Consider the following 17,821-nt stretch of genomic DNA (forward strand, 5'->3'; position numbering starts at 1 on the left):
CCGGGGACCGCTCTGCGTGACTGGGGCGGTGAATATACCGGTGTTCCTGCATGGAGGGAGAGGAAACAGGTGTCCCTGCATGGAGGGAAAGGGAAGACCATGAAGAGGCGCCTTTAATGGTGTCACAATCTGAACTTTACATTTTAGGTTTTTGCTCTCAGCTAGCAGCACCAACCCAGTAATTTGTTGTTTATTTTCCATAGTATTTTGTATGATTTTACATAATCTCACCTTTCCATTCAGGTTCCTGATAAATTTTATCTTTTACGTTGACATCTACAACACAATCTGCCTTGACCCCTCAAGGATGGATATGGACAGAGACAAGATGGCGGAGAGGATATTACATCTCACCCTAGAGATCCTGTTCCGGCTTACTGGAGAGGTGAGAGACTCTGATGATGTCACATTACACTGTAATGCAGGAGTCTGGATGCATCGAGCAGAGATCACGAGGTGGAAACAGTCAGGGGTTGATATAATGCTATTTATATACAGCAGTAACTTTTAATCAATTAGTGTTAGTAGCTGTGCAATCTTACAGTAGAGGGAATAACAACAGGATTGTCAGGGTCCTGACAGCTCCGGCGTACAGCCTCCGCTAAGCAGGGACTCAACCGCACCGTAGGGACCCCTGGGGACAAGAACAGCCGGACAATAAAGATGCACGGGACCTGAATGTAGAAGTTTAGAAAGCATGCACAGGACCTACAGTCATGTGAACGGTCATGTGACTGCAAGGGGGCGGGGCTTAGCATCCTGCTTTCAGAGGAGGAAGAAAACTCAGAGTCGGGCAAAGCAGAGGTCAGGCACAATGCAGGCAAGCGAGGTACAGGAGGGATAAACAGACGGGATGTCAGACAAAGCCAAAGGTCATACACAAGATATCAGTACAGTATCAGGGATGAGACAGAACGGACAGTCAGGGCCAAGCAGAGATCAAAAACCAAACGGACATAGAAGGTACCAAGCAGAATCCAAAGCGATATCCAGAGAACAGACCGAGTCATACACAGAGAATCAAGCAACCAGAACACAGCACTAACACACTCAGGGGTCACCACACAATGCCAAGGGTGAAAGTATCACTGACGGGGGATGGGAGCTTCCTGAGGCTATAAGAAGCCTCCCCAGAACCAATGAGAGGCCACCATAATAGGTCCCAGGTGTGCAGGTGAGAGTCTGCACTGCGATCAGAACATTAACCCCAGAAGTGCCGGTCACCCAGCACTGGTATCATGACAGTACCCCCCTCTCAACAGGGGGCCTCTGGACCCCAGGCTTGCCCGGGTACCTAGCATGGAAAGCCCGAACCAGACGATCCGCATGCATCAACCGGGCCGGCACCCAGGACCTGTCCTCCGGCCCATAACCCTTCCAATGAACTAGGTACTGTACTGACCGCCGTTCCAACCTAGAATCTACAGTGTTACCAATCTCATATTCCACATGTCCCTCAACCAAAACCGGGGGGGGCAGCGGACTCGGATTCTCCCCGGACTGCTTCAAACGGCTTCAGTAGAAATCTATGGAAGACGTTAGGGATCTTGAAAGAGGGTGGAAGGCACAGCCTGTACGCTACCGGGTTGATTTTTTCCACAATCTTGTACGGGCCAATGAATTTGGGGCCCAACTTGGCTGACGGAATCTTTAACTTAATGTTTTCCTCTTCGCCACGACAGCACCCACTGAGAGAGGGGATCTGCCCCTAGGAACAGGAAACCTACAGAGAGATAAATAGGGCGGTCCCCTTCACTCCCTCAGTTTGGTTTCCTGTTCCTAGAAGGGAACTTGCAGAAGAGGATGCCTGGTCTGGAAGCCGCCCGCATGCATAATATGAGCAGCAGGGGCCCCAGGACTGGAAGCAGCGTCGGGCGGTTGAGGAGGTTCCCCCTATGGCTGGTAATGCAGGTGAGGCCGCGGTAATGAGTGCCGAGGCTCACTGTTTTATGGGGCAGGCTAAATCCCCCCCCACCCAGAACCTTGGAGCGGGACAGACGCATTACTTAAGCGCGGCACCGGGGAAGGTAGCCACGCGCCCCCCGAGACAGCGAGGCTGGGGGAGAGCGGTACCCTGAGATCGTGGTGTAGGTGCCAGCAGCGTTAAGAGGGCAGCATACCTGGGGCATCATATGGCCAGGCGTGGAGGAGATAGCGACGGGCAGAGCGGGAGGCGTCAGCGCTCCCAGCCAGAGGCGACCCTGAAGTTCAGCAAACAGCTTCCGGGGTCAGAGATGGCTGAAAGACAGCGGTATCACGGGAGCAGGCGGCCGCGCATGCGTAGTACAGAAAGAAGGAAAAAAAAAAAAAGGGGGAGGAGGCAGAACCAGAAAGCTGCATAAAAAGCACCAGCGATAATTCAGAGGTGCGCAGCCATGTCGTCCATAAACGACCCGGTTTCGCTCCCGTTAGTTCTTCAGCCAGGGGAATCCCCACATGGCAGTAGAATAAGCGGTACTACAAGAAGGAGCAGCAGCACCAGAAGGAGTGGCAGCTCCAGAAGAGAGTCCAGCGGGCATTATATGCAGAATGAAGCCTTGGAGAAGAAACGGAAAGAGAAAAAAATCGTCCCACACCTCGCCTCAGCCCGAGTCGCAGCCCCCGCAGCCGGTATTTTTCTGACGAGATTCACGGGTGAGTGTTTTTAGTCAGACTTACAGCTGATGGCGTTTTTTCTGGTCCATACCCTTTTTAAGGCCAAAAGAACGGAGAAGGCAAAAAATAGAGAGTGTGCCTTATGTTTTCAGCCCCTCCCAGACGGCCACCCCAAGAGATTGTGTCAGTCTTGTATTGAAAACACCTTACAGGAAGAATCCTCAGGGAAAAAGGAGGATATCCGGGCTATAGTTAGAGAAGAGCTACGAGCCTTAGGCAGCTCCGGTAGTTTGGGGGGTCACTCCTCTGTCAGAGGAATAGCTTCACTGGCGTCTGGATCGCTGTCAGAATCTGGGGAGCTAGGCTCAGATAGATCCCAAGAATATTTGTCCTCAGATGAGGAGAAACAAACATGTTTTCCTACGGACAGTGTTAATAACTTGGTGAAGTCCGTCCGGAAAACTATGGGGCTCCCTGAGACTAAGGACCCCAAAACTCTGCAAGAGATGATGTTTGCGGGCATTCCCCAGAAAAAGATCCGGGCCTTCCCAGTAGTTCCAGCTATAAAGGAGCAGGTGAGGAGGGAGTGGGAGAAACAGGGTCAGAGAACCTTCCTCCCCTTAACGTCAAAACGTAAATATTCGTTTGATGACGAAGATTTGACATCTTGGTCAAGAGCCCCCAAAGTAGACGCGGCAGTGGCCTCCACGTCTCGCAGATCTTTCCTGCCGGTGGAAGATTCAGGGACACTGTCTGATTCATTGGATCGTAAGACAGATACCTTCCTTAAACGATCTTGGGAGGTGTGCACGGCAGCTTTTAAGCCAGCAATAGAAGCCACATGCACAGCAAGGTCAATGTTGATATGGTTGGATGACCTAGAAGGAAAGATTAAAAGCGGAACATCCAGAGATAAGCTCCTTTCCTCCATTCCCCTGATTAAAGGGGCAGTGGCCTTCCTGTCCGATTCCTCAGCGGACTCTCTCCGATTATCTGCTAGAGCAGCAGGGCTAACCAATTCAGGCCGTCGGGCCTTATGGTTAAAAGGATGGAGAGGAGATACACAAACAAAGACTAAGCTTTGTGCTATACCCTGCCAGGGTAAGTACCTATTTGGCACGGAGCTGGATGAGATCCTAACCAAGGCGGGTGAGAGGAAGAAAGGTTTCCCTAACCCGTATATTCCCTTCAACAGGAGATCCTTCAGAAAACCTCCGTATGGGAAAAAGGATTTCAAACCTCAAAACCGCTGGGGCACTAAGGATCCCAAACAGAGAGGAAACCTATTTGGGAACCGTCCCTTCAGGCCAGGGGACAGATTCCGGTAGCACCAGTTCACCGGTAGGTGGCAGGTTGTTAAAATTCAGCCACCAATGGGGGAAAATTACATCCAACCCCTGGGCCATTAATATCATTTCATCGGGCCTATAACTAGATTTTGTTCGGCATCCACCAAACTCCTTCCTATTGACTTCTATGAAGTCTCAAACGCAGCAGGAAGCATTGGAGATGGAGATTACAGCGCTGTTAGCCAAACAGGTTCTGATAGACGTCCCAGAGGATGAAGAAGGAATTGGCTTCTATTCTCCCCTATTTTTAATCTCTAAACCTGATGGATCCTTTAGGACAATAATTAATTTAAAAAAGCTTAATACATTCTTGAAGCTGAGACCGTTTAAAATGGAGACAATACGTTCAGCAATAAAACTTTTGTTCAGCAGGTGCTATATGGCAGTCTTGGACCTAAAGGATGCCTATTACCATCTCCCCATACACCGAGGGCACCAGAAGTTCCTGCGGGTAGCAGTCTGGTTCAGAGGTCGGATTCAACATTTCCAATTTACGGCGATGCCGTTCGGGCTGTCTATGACTCCTCAAGTGTTTACCAAATTAATGCTGGAGGTGATGTCTTATATGAGGCTGAAGGACACCCTAGTGGTCCCCTACTTGGACGACCTACTCATAGTAGGAAACTCGGTCTCCCAATGTCAAAAAAGGATAGCTGATATTGTCTCATCCCTACAGACACTAGGCTGGCTGATCAACTGGGGGAAGTTTCAGTCTACAACCGGTAACCTGTCAAACGTTCCTGGGCCTCCAAGTAGACTCCGTAAGTCATAAATGCTTTTTACCAGACACTAAGGCGCAGGCCATAGTTAATAAAATACGGAGAATTACTGAGAAACCCATAATATCATTAAGACAGGGTATGTCGTTGTTGGGGTCCCTAATATCATGCATTTCGGCAGTGCAATGGGCCCAATTCCACTCCAGAAAATTGCAGTGGGCTATTTTGCAGGAGACGGATAGACTGGGAGGACGGTTGGAGGGAAAGATGTCCCTATCGCCTGAAGTAATTAACTCCCTGGATTGGTGGTTAGACCTTAATAATTTGTCAAAGGGGGTTCAATGGTGGGTTACTCCCTCTAGGGTAGTTACCACAGACACTAGCCCCTTAGGGTGGGGGGCCCATCTAGAGGAGGAGATGGTGCAAGGCCAGTGGTTGGAGCATGAAACAAAAAGCTCCTCTAATATAAAGGAACTAACAGCAATTTATTATGCTGTCCAAATTCCTCCTGCAGCTAAGAGGAACCCACGTAAGGATCCAATCAGACACTACCACGGCAGTGGCATACATAAACCGGCAAGGAGGCACGCGATCAGGACTATTGATGTCTATCGCGGAAAAAATCTTAGAGATGGACGAAATGCATCTCCACTCTTTATCTGCACTCCATATAAGAGGGGTGGACAATTCTCGGGCAGACTACCTCAGCCGCCAAACCTTATACCAGGGCGAGTGGGTCCTCAGCCGCCACATCTTCGAGATCATAGTGGCAAGATGGGGCAGACCGGAGATAGACCTGTTCGCAACCAGAGCCAACAGACGCGTAGAAAGGTTCGCTTCTCTTTACAGAGCAGACAACCCAAACATACTAGACGCCCTCCAAGCATCCTGGACATTCAGGCAACCCTATGCCTTCCCTTCGATGGTTCTGTTACCAACAGTGGTCAGGAAAATAAGGCAGGAGAAGGCGAGAGTCATCTTGATAGCCCCATTTTGGCCCAAGAGGCCATGGTTCTCGTGGCTGAGAGCCATGTCAATAACCGATCCATGGATTCTGCCACTACACCAAGACCTTCTCTCGCAGGGACCCTGTTACCATCCACAGGTCAAAGCCCTGCGCCTAGCGGCCTGGAACTTGAAAGGCAGCTATTGAAGCAGAGAGGCTTCTCAACCTGATTAACACCCTTCTACAAAGTAGGAAGGAATCCACAACAAGGATCTACGCTAAAGTGTGGAGGAAATTCCTGGCCTTTCACCCAGCTGGATTGTCCGAGGTAGTACCCATTACGGCCATTCTAGAATTTCTTCAGAGAGGCCGAGAATTGAGGCTCTCAGTGAATACTCTAAAGGTCTATGTGTTGGCCCTAGGAGTTTTGTTTAACCACAATGTGGCAAGTAATAAGTGGGTGACCCGGTTCATTTCAGCCTGTCAGCGGTCAGATCCGGTCCACATTCCTCAGGTACCAACATGGGACCTTAGCCTCGTCTTGGATGCCTTCACGCTGGCCCCGTTCGAGCCAATAAATTCAGCATCAATGAAATGCCTTTCATTAAAAACTGTCCTGCTAGTAGCCTTAGTATCGGCAAGAAGAGTAAGCGATCTTCATGCCCTATCGGTAGATCCCCCGTTCCTGTCAGCGACCCAGGACAGACTAGTATTGAGAACGGACCCGTCTTATCTTCCCAAACGGGCTACTAAGTTTCATAGGTCTCAAGAGATCTGCCTACCCTCCTTCTATGAGAACCCAACAACACAAGAGGAGGTTAAATATCACACCTTGGACGTAAGGAGAGCAGTGCTAGCCTACCTAGATAGGACAGGCCCCGGGAGGCAGAGTAGGTCTCTTTTTGTCTCCTTCCAGGGAAACAAGAAAGGGGCTAGAGTTACGAGAGGTACGCTGTCCAGGTGGATCAGAGATGCGATCACGATGGCTTATTCGGCAAAAGGAGAAGACCCTCCACAGGGTATTAAGGCGCACTCTACCAGAGCAGTATCATCCTCCTGGGCCGAGAGGGCGAACGTCCCAATTGAGCAAATATGTAAGGCTGCAACCTGGTCTTCTCCGTCTACCTTATATAGTCACTATAGACTAGGTTTGTCCTCTACAGAGGATTTGACCTTTGGTAGATCAGTCCTTAACACTGTGTGACCTCCCAGGTGATTATCTCTGAAAATCTCTCAGTGGGTGCTGTCGTGGCGAAGAGGAAAAACCGGATTACTTACCGGTAATACTCTTTTGTAGAGTCCACGACAGCACCCGCTCACTTCCCGCCCATAAGATTTCACGAGTGGTCCTTCTTGGTGGTGGAGGTTTTAAAGTTAAAAATTATTATGTAAATAACTTGAGCAAGCATAGAAATATATATATATATATATATATATATATATATATATATATATATATATATATATATATATATAGATGAACTGTCTAAACAAATGAACTAAAACACGTATGGCGGTTCCTCCGTTGTTCTCTGTAATCCAAACTGAGGGAGTGAGGGGGACCGCCCTATTTATCTCTCTGTAGGTTTCCTGTTCCTAGGGGCGGATCCCCTCTCTCAGTGGGTGCTGTCGTGGGCTCTACAAAAGGGTATTACCGGTAAGTAATCCGGTTTTCGCGTGGAGAGCCAAACTTTCTCTCCCACCTGAAACATGGGACCAGGTGTTCGTTTCCTGTCCACGAAAAACTTATACCTGCCTTGAGACCTAGATATACGCCGCTGGACTTCTGCCCATGTATCTTTTAACCGCTGAACAGAGTCCTCAGCCCCGGGGCACCCCGAATCGAGAAAACTTACCAAAATGAGGACTGAACCCATAGTTGATGAAGAAAGGGGACATACCAGTGGATTGACTCACCCGACTATTGAAGGCAAATTCAGCCAACGGCAGTATATCACACCAGTCATTCTGTATAGCAGAAGTCAGACATCTGAGGATCTGTTCCAGAGACTGATTAGTGCATTCTGTCTGACCATTACTCTTAGGATGGTATGCAGACGAAAAGGACAGAGATATCCCTAATTTTTTACAGAAAGCACGCCAAAACTTAGCCACAAACTGCACACCATGATCAGACACCACATTCAGGGGTACCCCATGCAAGCGGACCACATGCTACACAAACAATCTGGATAAGATCTCAGCAGAAGGTAATGCGGACAGGGGTACAAAATGAGCCTGCTTAGAAAATCTGTCCACCACTTCCCATACCACCGTATTACCCCTGGAAGAGGGAAGATTGGTAATAAAATCCATGGACAGATGGGTCCACGGTCTTTCGGTAACTTCCAAGGGCATCAGCTCCCCCGCTGGCCGGCTATGGGAGCTTTTAGAACGAGCGCAGACCCCACAACCAGAAATGAATTTCTTTATATCAGAACCCAGAGTAGGCCACCAGAAGATCCTAGCCACCGCCAGTCGCGTGGCTGATATACCAGGGTGAGCACACAACTTGGATTCGTGGAACTCTTGCAAGAGTTTAAGGCGAAGTTGTTCTGGGACAAAAAACTTGCCCCCCGCCTTGGCCGCAGGAGACAGCGACTGGGCCCCCTCAATTTCCTGTTCCAATTCAGACGATCCCTGCTAACACCACCCCAAGGTGCAGAATGGAGGACGGTGGCTCAGGGACAGACACAGGGTGAAAACTACGAGATAAGGCGTCAGCCTTGACATTCTTTGACCTTGGATGGAATGTAATAGTAAACTGGAAACGAGAAAAAAAAAGTGACCAACGGGCCTGTCTGGGCGTTAATTTTTTAGCAGACTCGATGTAAGACAAATTTTTGTGATCAGTGATCACAGTAACTGGGTGACTGGCCCCCTCCAAAAAGTGCCTCCATTCCTCAAACGCCAACTTAACCGCAAAAAGCTCTCTATTGCCTACATCATAATTTCTTTCAGCAGCAGAGAACTTCCTGGAAAAGAAGGCACATGGCCTGAGTTTGGTTAGAGTGGCAGGAGCTTGAGACAACACCGCCCCCACCTCCACCTCGGAGGCGTCCACCTCCACCACAAATGGCTTGGAAGGATCTGGCTGTATCAAGACAGGAGCAGATATAAAACATTTTTTCAGCGTCGCAAAGGCCTCTTTTGCGAGTGGGGACCACTTTCTCACATCCGCACCTTTGCATGTTACATCCGTGAGAGGTTTGACAACTTGCGAAAACCCCTGGATAAATTTGCGGTAATAATTGGCGAACCCCAAGAAGCGCTGAAGACCCTTAAGATCTCGGGGTTGCGCCCAATCCGCAATGGCCTGCACCTTCTTGGGGTCCATGCGAAAACCCTCCCCGGATACAGTTAACCCCCCAAAAAAAAATTCTTGCACACAGAATACACATTTCTCCAATTTGGCATACAGATGATTGTCTTTGGAGAACAGTTCATACATGTTCCAAATGAGAATGCTTGTCGGGGGAGTATATCAAAATATCATCTAAATAGATAACGACAAAACGACCAATGAGATCCGAGAATACCACGTTGATGAAATTCTGAAATATGGTGGGGGCATTGGTAAGACCAAACGGCATGACTAAATTTTCAAATAGTCCCTCGGTCGCGAGGAACGCCGTTTTCCATTCACCCCCCTCTCAGACCCTTATCAAATTATATGCCCCCCCGAAGATCCAGTTTAGATAACCACTTTGCCCCTGATAGTTGGTTACATAAATCGGGAATCAACGAAAGGGGGTACGTATTCCGTACAGTAATCTGATTAAGCTCCCGGAAGTCGAGACAGGGACGTTACCCTCCATCTTTTTTTCTTTACAAAAAAGAAACCTGCCGCCACAGGTGAGACTGAAGGACGTATGTGTCCTTTGGGCAGACTTTCAGCAATGTACTCCTTCATAGCCAAGCGCTCAGGACCGGACAAATTAAACAGACGGGCTTTAGGTAATTTAGCCCCCGGGACCAGCTCAATAATGCAGTCAAAGGGTCTATGTGGCGGTAACGTCTCGGCCTCGCTTTCGGAGAATACATCTTCGAAGTCCTTCAGGCATTCCGGAATACCTTCCAGCTCGACAGATGATACAGACACAGATTTAACAGGTTCAACCAGCAGTGCGGATTTATCACATAATTCAAAATCATTAAACCCCATTGAACAATCTCCCCCGTTTTCCAGTTAATAACTGGGTTATGGCGTTGTAACCAGGGCATGCCCAACACCAACCCTGCAGGTAGATTGTCCAGCACAAAGCAACTTAGGTTTTCCACATGAGTAGCGCCCACTCTGAGCGAAAACAAGTCAGGCATAAAGCGAATTCCCTCCTTAGTGAGGGGAGAGGAGTCAATGGCCATCACCTTGATCGGAACCTTGAGCCTAACTGTCCCTATCTTGCAATGTGTGGCCAATTGGGAGTCAATGAGATTAATCGATGACCCGCAGTCCACGAAGGCTGTAGAGGAAAAAGAACTACCGTCCACAAACAGTTCCACAGGCAGTAACACTTTAAAAAACGAGGAAAAGGGTACCTGAGGGTCTGAGCAGTCTCCCCATTGACTACCCAGACCTAGTCGTTTCCCACCGACCGGGTTTGAAGACGGGCAATCAGGACACTCCCTTTTCCAATGTCCCGTTTTACCGCAGTAAAAGCATAACTGCTTGTCCTTCCGGCGTTTCCTCTCCGTATCCTTCAGGGAGAGAGCGCCTACATCCATGAGCTCAGGGGCAGTCTCTTTTCCACTGGGGAACAAAGGAGTTTTCACCTGCATCACCCCTCTGGCCCGCAGCCTGTGGTCCATCCGGACGGCCTGGGTCATGGCGTCCTCGAGAGAGTTAGGTGGGGGATGTAACGCCAAGGTATCCTGCAGCCGCTCGGACAAGCCTCTGCGAAAGAATCCTCGAGTGCGGCGTTGTTCCAAGAGACCTCTGCAGCCCAGCGGTGGAACTCAGTACAAAACCACTCAGCTGATTGTTTCCCCTGACAGACACTCATCACGATGTCCTCTGCCAATCGCACTCGGTCAGGCTCATCATAAATGTGCCCGAGGGCCTCAAAAAATGCATTCACGGACACTCTCTCAGGGGCAGTGGGAGAAAGGGAGAAAGCCCAAGCTTGTGGGACCCTCTTAATAGAGACATAACAACCCCGACTTTCTGACTTTCGTCCCCAGAGGAACGTGGTCTCAAACTTAAAAAAAAGTTTGCACCCCTCCATGAAGGTTTCCAGTAAAAAAGTCAGGCAGTTTAACAGGTGGTTCTGGGGACACCAAAACAACATCACTCGACCCAGCCCCCAGAGACCCAGCAGCTAGAGCTCCCCGCACTGTCTCAGAAACCTGCTGCTGAGAACGAGCCAGAGCTTGCTGCTCCAGAGATAAACCCTGAAACATCTGACTCAGACTTTTCATCCAGTCAGCGAGAGACTGTATGGGATCTATAACTCTCTGCATAGAAAGCCCCCAAAAAACTTAACGGTCAGTTATAATGTCAGGGTCCTGACAGCGCCGGCGTACAGCCTCCACTAAGCAGGGACTCAACCGCACCGTAGGGACCCCTGGGGACAAGAACAGCCAGACAATAAAGGTGCACGGGACCTGAAAGTAGAAGTTTAGAAAGCATGCACAGGACCTACAGTCATGTGAACAGTCATGTAACTGCAAGGGGGCGGGGCTTAGCGTCCTGCTTTCAGAGGAGGAAGAAAACTCAGTCGGGCAAAGCAGAGGTCAGGCACAATACAGGCAAGCGAGGTACAGGAGGGATAAACAGACGGGAGGTCAGACAAAGCCAAAGGTCATACACAAGATATCAGTACAGTATCAGGGATGAGACAGAACGGATAGTCAGGGCCAAGCAGAGATCAAAACCAAACAGACGTGGAAGGTACCAAGCAGAATCCAAAGCAATATCCAGAGAACAGACCGAGTCATACACAGAGAATCATGCAACCAGAACACAGCACTAACACACTCAGGGGTCACCACACAATGCCAAGGGTGAAAGTATAACTGACGGGGGATGGGAGCTTCCTGAGGCTATAAGAAGCCTCCCCAGAACCAATGAGAGGCCACCATAATAGGTCCCAGGTGTGCAGGTGAGAGTCTGCACTGCGACTAGAATATTAACCCCAGAAGTGCCGGTCACCCAGCACTGGTATCATGACAAGGATTAGAATAAACAAGAAAGTCTTTTACTATTTAATGCTTGTGTCCTTTTCACAAAGGTGGTGCACCCAGTCTTGGGAGTCACTACGTGAGTTCTCAAAGCTCTGGCCCTAGCGGGGGTCACCGGGTTTTCCTGCTAGTCTGCATGTCTCTTCCCGATGCAGTCTATTAAAGCCCATTGAGCCTCACATGCACAAACCCGCCCCCTCCCAACTTGAGCTCCTAATACCAGCTGATCCCGGTACCATTGATGATAGCTAGAAGTGATGGCCCTGCTTACTTGCACCGTTCCTCCGCAATCGCAGACGTGCCTCTCCTGTCGCAGTCTCCGCACGGGTCCTCTTGCCTTGACCATCGGTGGAAGTCTCTCAGGCTCAAGGTGGAGAGGACTGGGCTTCAGTTCTTGACAGGCGCAGCTTCTGCATCTGAAAAGTGTAAGCTGTTCTTGGGGATATCATCTGGCGAATCCAGATCTTTCCAAGCAGTGAACAACACTTGGGTGGTGTATATTCCCCTCTGAGGCCAGCAACGCTGGTCTCAGCTGTGTCTCTGGAACATGTCTGCCCCACTCCCTTCCCTGGTGCCAAATCTCCTCATGGATGGGTGCGCAGAGCTTTTATAGCAGAGAAGTATTTCCTTTGGGTCACTTGATCCAGTCCAGCACATGAGGTCACTCCCCTTGCAAACCTTCCAGCATACTTTGGTTTCACTTGATTTCAGCTGGCCAGCAGATGGCAGCCTTTCCTTATCAATGGCATTTCCTGGAAGAGTCCTACAGATATTTAAAGGCTTCTTGTTACATTCCTCCCCCTTTTTGCTCAGCAGTCATTGGGCGAGTGTATTTCTTTCGAGTTCCAAGTTTCTCCACAGGTAGGCCGAGTTCAGCCAACAGTTGAACGCACTCCTTGGTCTTCTGCTGTATGTGGGACCAGACAGTTAGGTGTTATGATTCGGTCACCGAGGAGGATAGCCGGGGAATAAACTAAGCAACCAGGAAACCAGAAAGCTTGGTATCCTAGCGGATTGCAGACCCCTAAACCTAACAAAACAACTAGCATTAGCCGTGGGACGTACCTATGATGCCCTAGACGCCTCGGCACAGCCAAAGAGTTAACTAAGTCTAAAGCAAGAAAGGGGAAAGCTAAACTGCCCCGGAGTAGAACCCCAAATGAATAGATAGCCCCCAAACATATTGCCGGTGAGACAAGATGAGGCACAAACTCAGGCAGAAACTATATCAAATGCAAAAGATTCCAGCAAAAAATAACTTATCTGAATGATGCAAGACCAAGGAGGGGAAAAGCAGACTTCACAATGCACAGGAAGAAAACCAAATCACCAGCAGCAACTGAGGGAAGCTTGCTCACTTAAATCCTCCCAGTCTGTTACCCCTGATCTCCACTCATCCTCTTCAGATGATAGACTTCTGTCAACCCGGCCAGCTCCACTACCCACAGCAACCACCAGAGTGAGCCCAGACTCAGAAGTCAGATTAAGAGTGTTCACAACAGTTAGGGGAATTTCCGGCGTTGGCCTGCTCAGTCTTGCTGAGCTCTTCCTGTAGAGGCATGTCTGGGGTACTTGGAGACTCAGCCACTGGAGGTGGCAAATTGACTCCAAGTTAGTTTTCTCTCCCACTCGAGAGCGGCAATGGCATCTCCGGTGAACTCATTGGTTTTGCAATCGATTTTTCCTCACCTCTAAGACCCCACTTTGCATGACCTCAGCGACTTCTGTTAGGAGCCCTGCCTCGTTACAGTCTTCTGCTTCAGATGAGCAGGGTCGCAGCATATTCCTGTGCAACACCCGAGATGTTACTACATCATCTCCCTCAGGGAAAAACCTTGTAAACTGAGTTATTCGGGTGAATCTTCCTCACCACTCGGTAGGGTACCGCCTCCCAACGATGATCTAGCTTGCTCCCGGGTTGTTTGGCATGCACCAGTACACGATCCCCTGGCTGAAGTTGTCCTCCTGACACTGGGGATCGATTTGAATATTCCACTTCACGAAACTTCTGCTCAACCAAGTTTTGGATTTGTCATTTCCTTAGATACAATACAGTACAGCCATCACTTGTCCCTGGAAGTAGGTCCCTTGGTCGAAATGAATTTGCTTTGGGCATCCATATATGCGAATGAAGTTCTGACAGATGTCTATGGCTGTACCTACAGCTGTCTGATGCAGGATGGGAGTCACCACCATAAACTTTGTGAAGTGATCAGTCATCACCAAGCAATATTTGTAGCTATTGTAGGAAGTTCCGGTCATCAGATAGTCGATCATCAGGACCTCTAAAGGCACAGAGGTTCGAATATCCTGAATAGGAGCCCTCTGTTTCAGGGTTTGTTCAGCTCACAATGATGACATATTCATCAAACTCCTTTGACCTTCTGCCTCAGTTGAGGCCAGTACACCAGTCGTTGCAGCCACTGAAAGGTCTTATCTACACTGAAGTGGGCACCGGTCTCATGATCTTCTTTTGCCAGCCATACTATCAGTGCTTGTGGAGCTACTACTTGCCAGGTAATATCGAATTCTCAAAGGAGCTTAATCCCTTGGCACAGCAGGCCATATTTCAGGAAGAGCCTTTCCCACTGGCCCAAGATCTGCAGGGTACTTGGGGTGAAGCAGCCCTAGCTTTCTGATCACGCCTTTGCACCAGAGTGACCCACTTCCTCAGGCTTGTCAGCTCTGGATTGGACTGTTGCAGATGTATCCACTTGTCCCTTGAATGGCCAAGAATTTGGGTGGGTCTGGGCTCTTCTCTAGACTTCTGAGTGGTTACTACAGTCACGGTGAACTGCCTAAAATTCGGGATCTCATCAGCCTCAAGCTTTTCATCTATGTCTGTGTTCGGTCCAGCTTGGGTAACTCTGGACAAGTCGTCTGTGTGCGTATTCTGGGACTGATAGGAGATCTTGTACTGGTATTTAGACATCCTTGCAACCCACCACTGTTCTAGTGCTCCCAACTTCGCATTTTCTAGACAGGCCAGGGGGTTGTTCCATCCACACGTGTATTTGTGACTTCACCAAATACTCAGCGAATTTCTCAGTCATGTCCCATACCAGCACCAGCAACATCAGTTTGATCTAACTGTAATTGTCCGGATTCTTCTCTGTCTCTGTGACCTTCTGGCATACTTAATCACCCGATCTCTTCCTTATTGTACCTGAGCCAATACTGCCCCCAGTCCTTATAGGCTTCCATTGCTGTACATTACGAAGGGCTATGAGAAGTCAGGGTACGCCAAGATTGAGGCATCTGTCAATGCCATCTTCAATGCCTGAAATGCTTCCTTTGTCATGGTCCCCATTGAATGGGTTGACGTTTGGCTACTCCAGTCATGCCCCGCAACTCATTGAGTGGTACTGCAATCTTGTCAAAGTCCCTTATGAACCTACAGTAGTATCCGGCTAGCACTAGGAATGCTCACAGTTCTCTCAGGTCGGTAGGTGTGGGCCACTTCAGTACTGAAGCCACTATCTCTGTGGTGGGGTAAACTCCCTCACTAGACACTGTGTCTCAGGTATTCAATTTCCCACTTAAATAGATGACACTTCCGGGGATTTATTTTTAATTTGTGTCTTTGAAGCTGCTCCAACCGGTGAAGATCCTCTTCAAACGTGGTGGAATAAATGATTGTCATCCAGATAGATCAAAGTGGCTTCAAAGTTCAAAGCATATTTCCATCAACCACTGTAAGGTTCCTGGTGCATTCGTCAGTCCAAACGGCATCCGGTTGAATTTGAACAGGTCCACAGGGAGGTCAAAAGCTGTTCTCTGGATGTCCTTCTCAGCTACCAGTACTTGCCAGTAGCCACTGGCTAAATCAAGAGAGGAAAAATATTTGGCTTTTCCTAATGCAGATAGGGACTCCTCAAATTCTCGGCAAGGGATAGGAGTCCCGTATAGTACACGCCTTCGGTAGTCCACGCAGAAGCTCATACAGGGTACCATCCTTTTTCAGAACTAACATGATGGGCGCCATCCAGGGACTCTGGCTCTCGCGGATCACGCCATTGTGCAGCATGTGGGCCAACACTTCTTTCACCCCCTGGTACATCTGAGGTTGGACCTGCCAATACCTCTCTTGAATGGGAGCAGTGGTTGCTGTAGGGATCTCATGAGGAATAGCATGGCTGCACATAAAGTCCTCTTCAGTCTGTGCGAACACCTCTCGATAAGGCTGTAATAACTGTTAAACCTGCTCAACTTACCTCGTGAAAAACTCTGTGAGGTCGGCCTCTATCTGTTCCAAGAGGTGAAATCCAGCCAGTGGTTCGCTTCTGTTTTCCTGACTATCAAGTGACACTACTAAGGTCCATGGGTCTCTTCCCACAGGTGTCAGTCCTGTAGCATCAGCTCTGGGGATATCATCCGGCATTATACAAACTCGAGCTACTTCTTGTCTGGGCATCAACTGTAGAATTTCTCCACTTATGGTTTTACTGCGCACAGGTACTCGTCCCTGTCACACAGTGGCCAGTGTGCAGGCAACCAATAATCCGGAGATCACTTCTTCTCCCTCTATAGGCTCAGTATGGACGTCCACACCCTCTAAGGATACATGAGCTAGTACCGGCATAGTCAGTACAGTCCGTCCCACTGGCAGTGTCACTGTGGCTTTGGGCGGTATCAATACATTGTCGAGATATTGGGGGGCAGCGGGCAACATCTGAATTTCGCTGACTTGCTGGAACACCTTCATACTTTCCGGGTCATGGGTGGCACTGGTCCAATAGTTTTTATCGGGGTCCTCAGCTAAGAATTGTCCCACTTGTTTTAGTACATTCATGCCCAGGGTTACAATGGGTCATCCGCCTCCAGACTCCTTTGTCAACACTATTCCTTTTCGGCCCGGATCCTTCCTGCACACCCAGACAGACATCCACACAACTCCTGCTACCGGGATAGACAGTTGATTAGCCACCACCCATTCGGATGCTGTGTTCTTTTATGGCGCAAGAAACTTTGGGAAAATGACTCTGGAAATATGCCTCAGACACTGTGGTCAACTGAGACCCCGTGTCCATCAAGCAGTGAGTGTGTTGCCCATTGAATTCAGCCCAGGTAATGGGTCTCTCGGCGACAATATCCTCAGAATTCCCTCTTCTCCCTCATGGTATATTCCACGGCCTTGGGGCGCATTAGTTTAATGGGCACCCCGTCTCCTCCTTTCTCGATTTGGACAGTCACTTGAAATGAACCTGGGGTGGAAGTGGGCACAACACTCTCGCTCGCTTTCTGCTGGTGGGGTATGGACATGGCATGCTGTGGTCTGAAAGGAGTGACTTCCCCTCTCTGACCTCCACTAACATGGGGTCAGGTGATCAGCTGGAGGATTGGCCTCAAGTGTCCCGTTGCTGCTGCACAGCTTACCTCGAATGTCCCAAATATCTTGACGTATCTCCTGCACCCAGTCGGTCTCAGTAAGTATTGACTCAGAGGTGACCACGTCATGACTCCGGACCACAGCGGTGAAAACAGGTCCCTCTGTCTCTGAGACTAACTTTGGCCCCGACCTCAAGGAATCCGAGACCGGGATTCAGGCATGGATGCTCCAATAAGATCTGCTTCAGAGAGGAATCCTTCAGTCCAGCAACGAGTTGGTCCCGCATCACTTAGTCCAAGGGACCCAGTCCTCGGTTCCCATCTTGGGTGGTCTTGGTGATATGGGCCGTCACTTCCTGCAATGCATAACATACTGAGCTATGATCTCACTTTCCCCTTGGACCCGCTAGAACAACCACATGCTGAGGTGCCTTAGGTCCATGGTGTCATCATGCATATCCTCCAAGATTTTTATCACCTTTTCCACAGAGTCATGATCCCTATGTGGGCGGTACATAACCACCTGCCGGGCCTCCCGATGAAGGGTCAGGAGGGTTAACTTGGCCTAAATGGAAGGGGCCAGGGCATACATGCGTAGCATTTTTTTCAGCATCTGCCCAGTCCCACAGCGACACACTGCTCCCTGTGAACTTGGGAAGGTTGCTGAGCATAGCCGCCAAGTGTATATTTCCTTTGCCTGGCTT

At 49.3% G+C, this 17,821-nt stretch overlaps 1 protein-coding gene across 1 annotated transcript in view; it reads left to right on the forward strand.

The window, feature by feature from the left end:
* The first annotated feature begins 224 nt into the window (after window positions 1-224).
* LOC141094264 (uncharacterized) overlaps window positions 225-17,821 on the forward strand; it is a 44,953-nt gene continuing 27,356 nt past the window's right edge. The window contains exon 1 of the mRNA XM_073580089.1: window positions 225-385. Within this exon, the coding sequence (XP_073436190.1) occupies window positions 308-385 (78 nt within the window). The 5' untranslated portion in view covers window positions 225-307. The remainder of the gene's footprint in view (window positions 386-17,821) is intronic.

This window comes from Dendrobates tinctorius, unplaced genomic scaffold (genome assembly GCF_039654945.1).
Source record: "Dendrobates tinctorius isolate UK_male_01 unplaced genomic scaffold, ASM3965494v1 ptg000063l, whole genome shotgun sequence".
Lineage (NCBI taxonomy): Eukaryota > Metazoa > Chordata > Amphibia > Anura > Dendrobatidae > Dendrobates > Dendrobates tinctorius.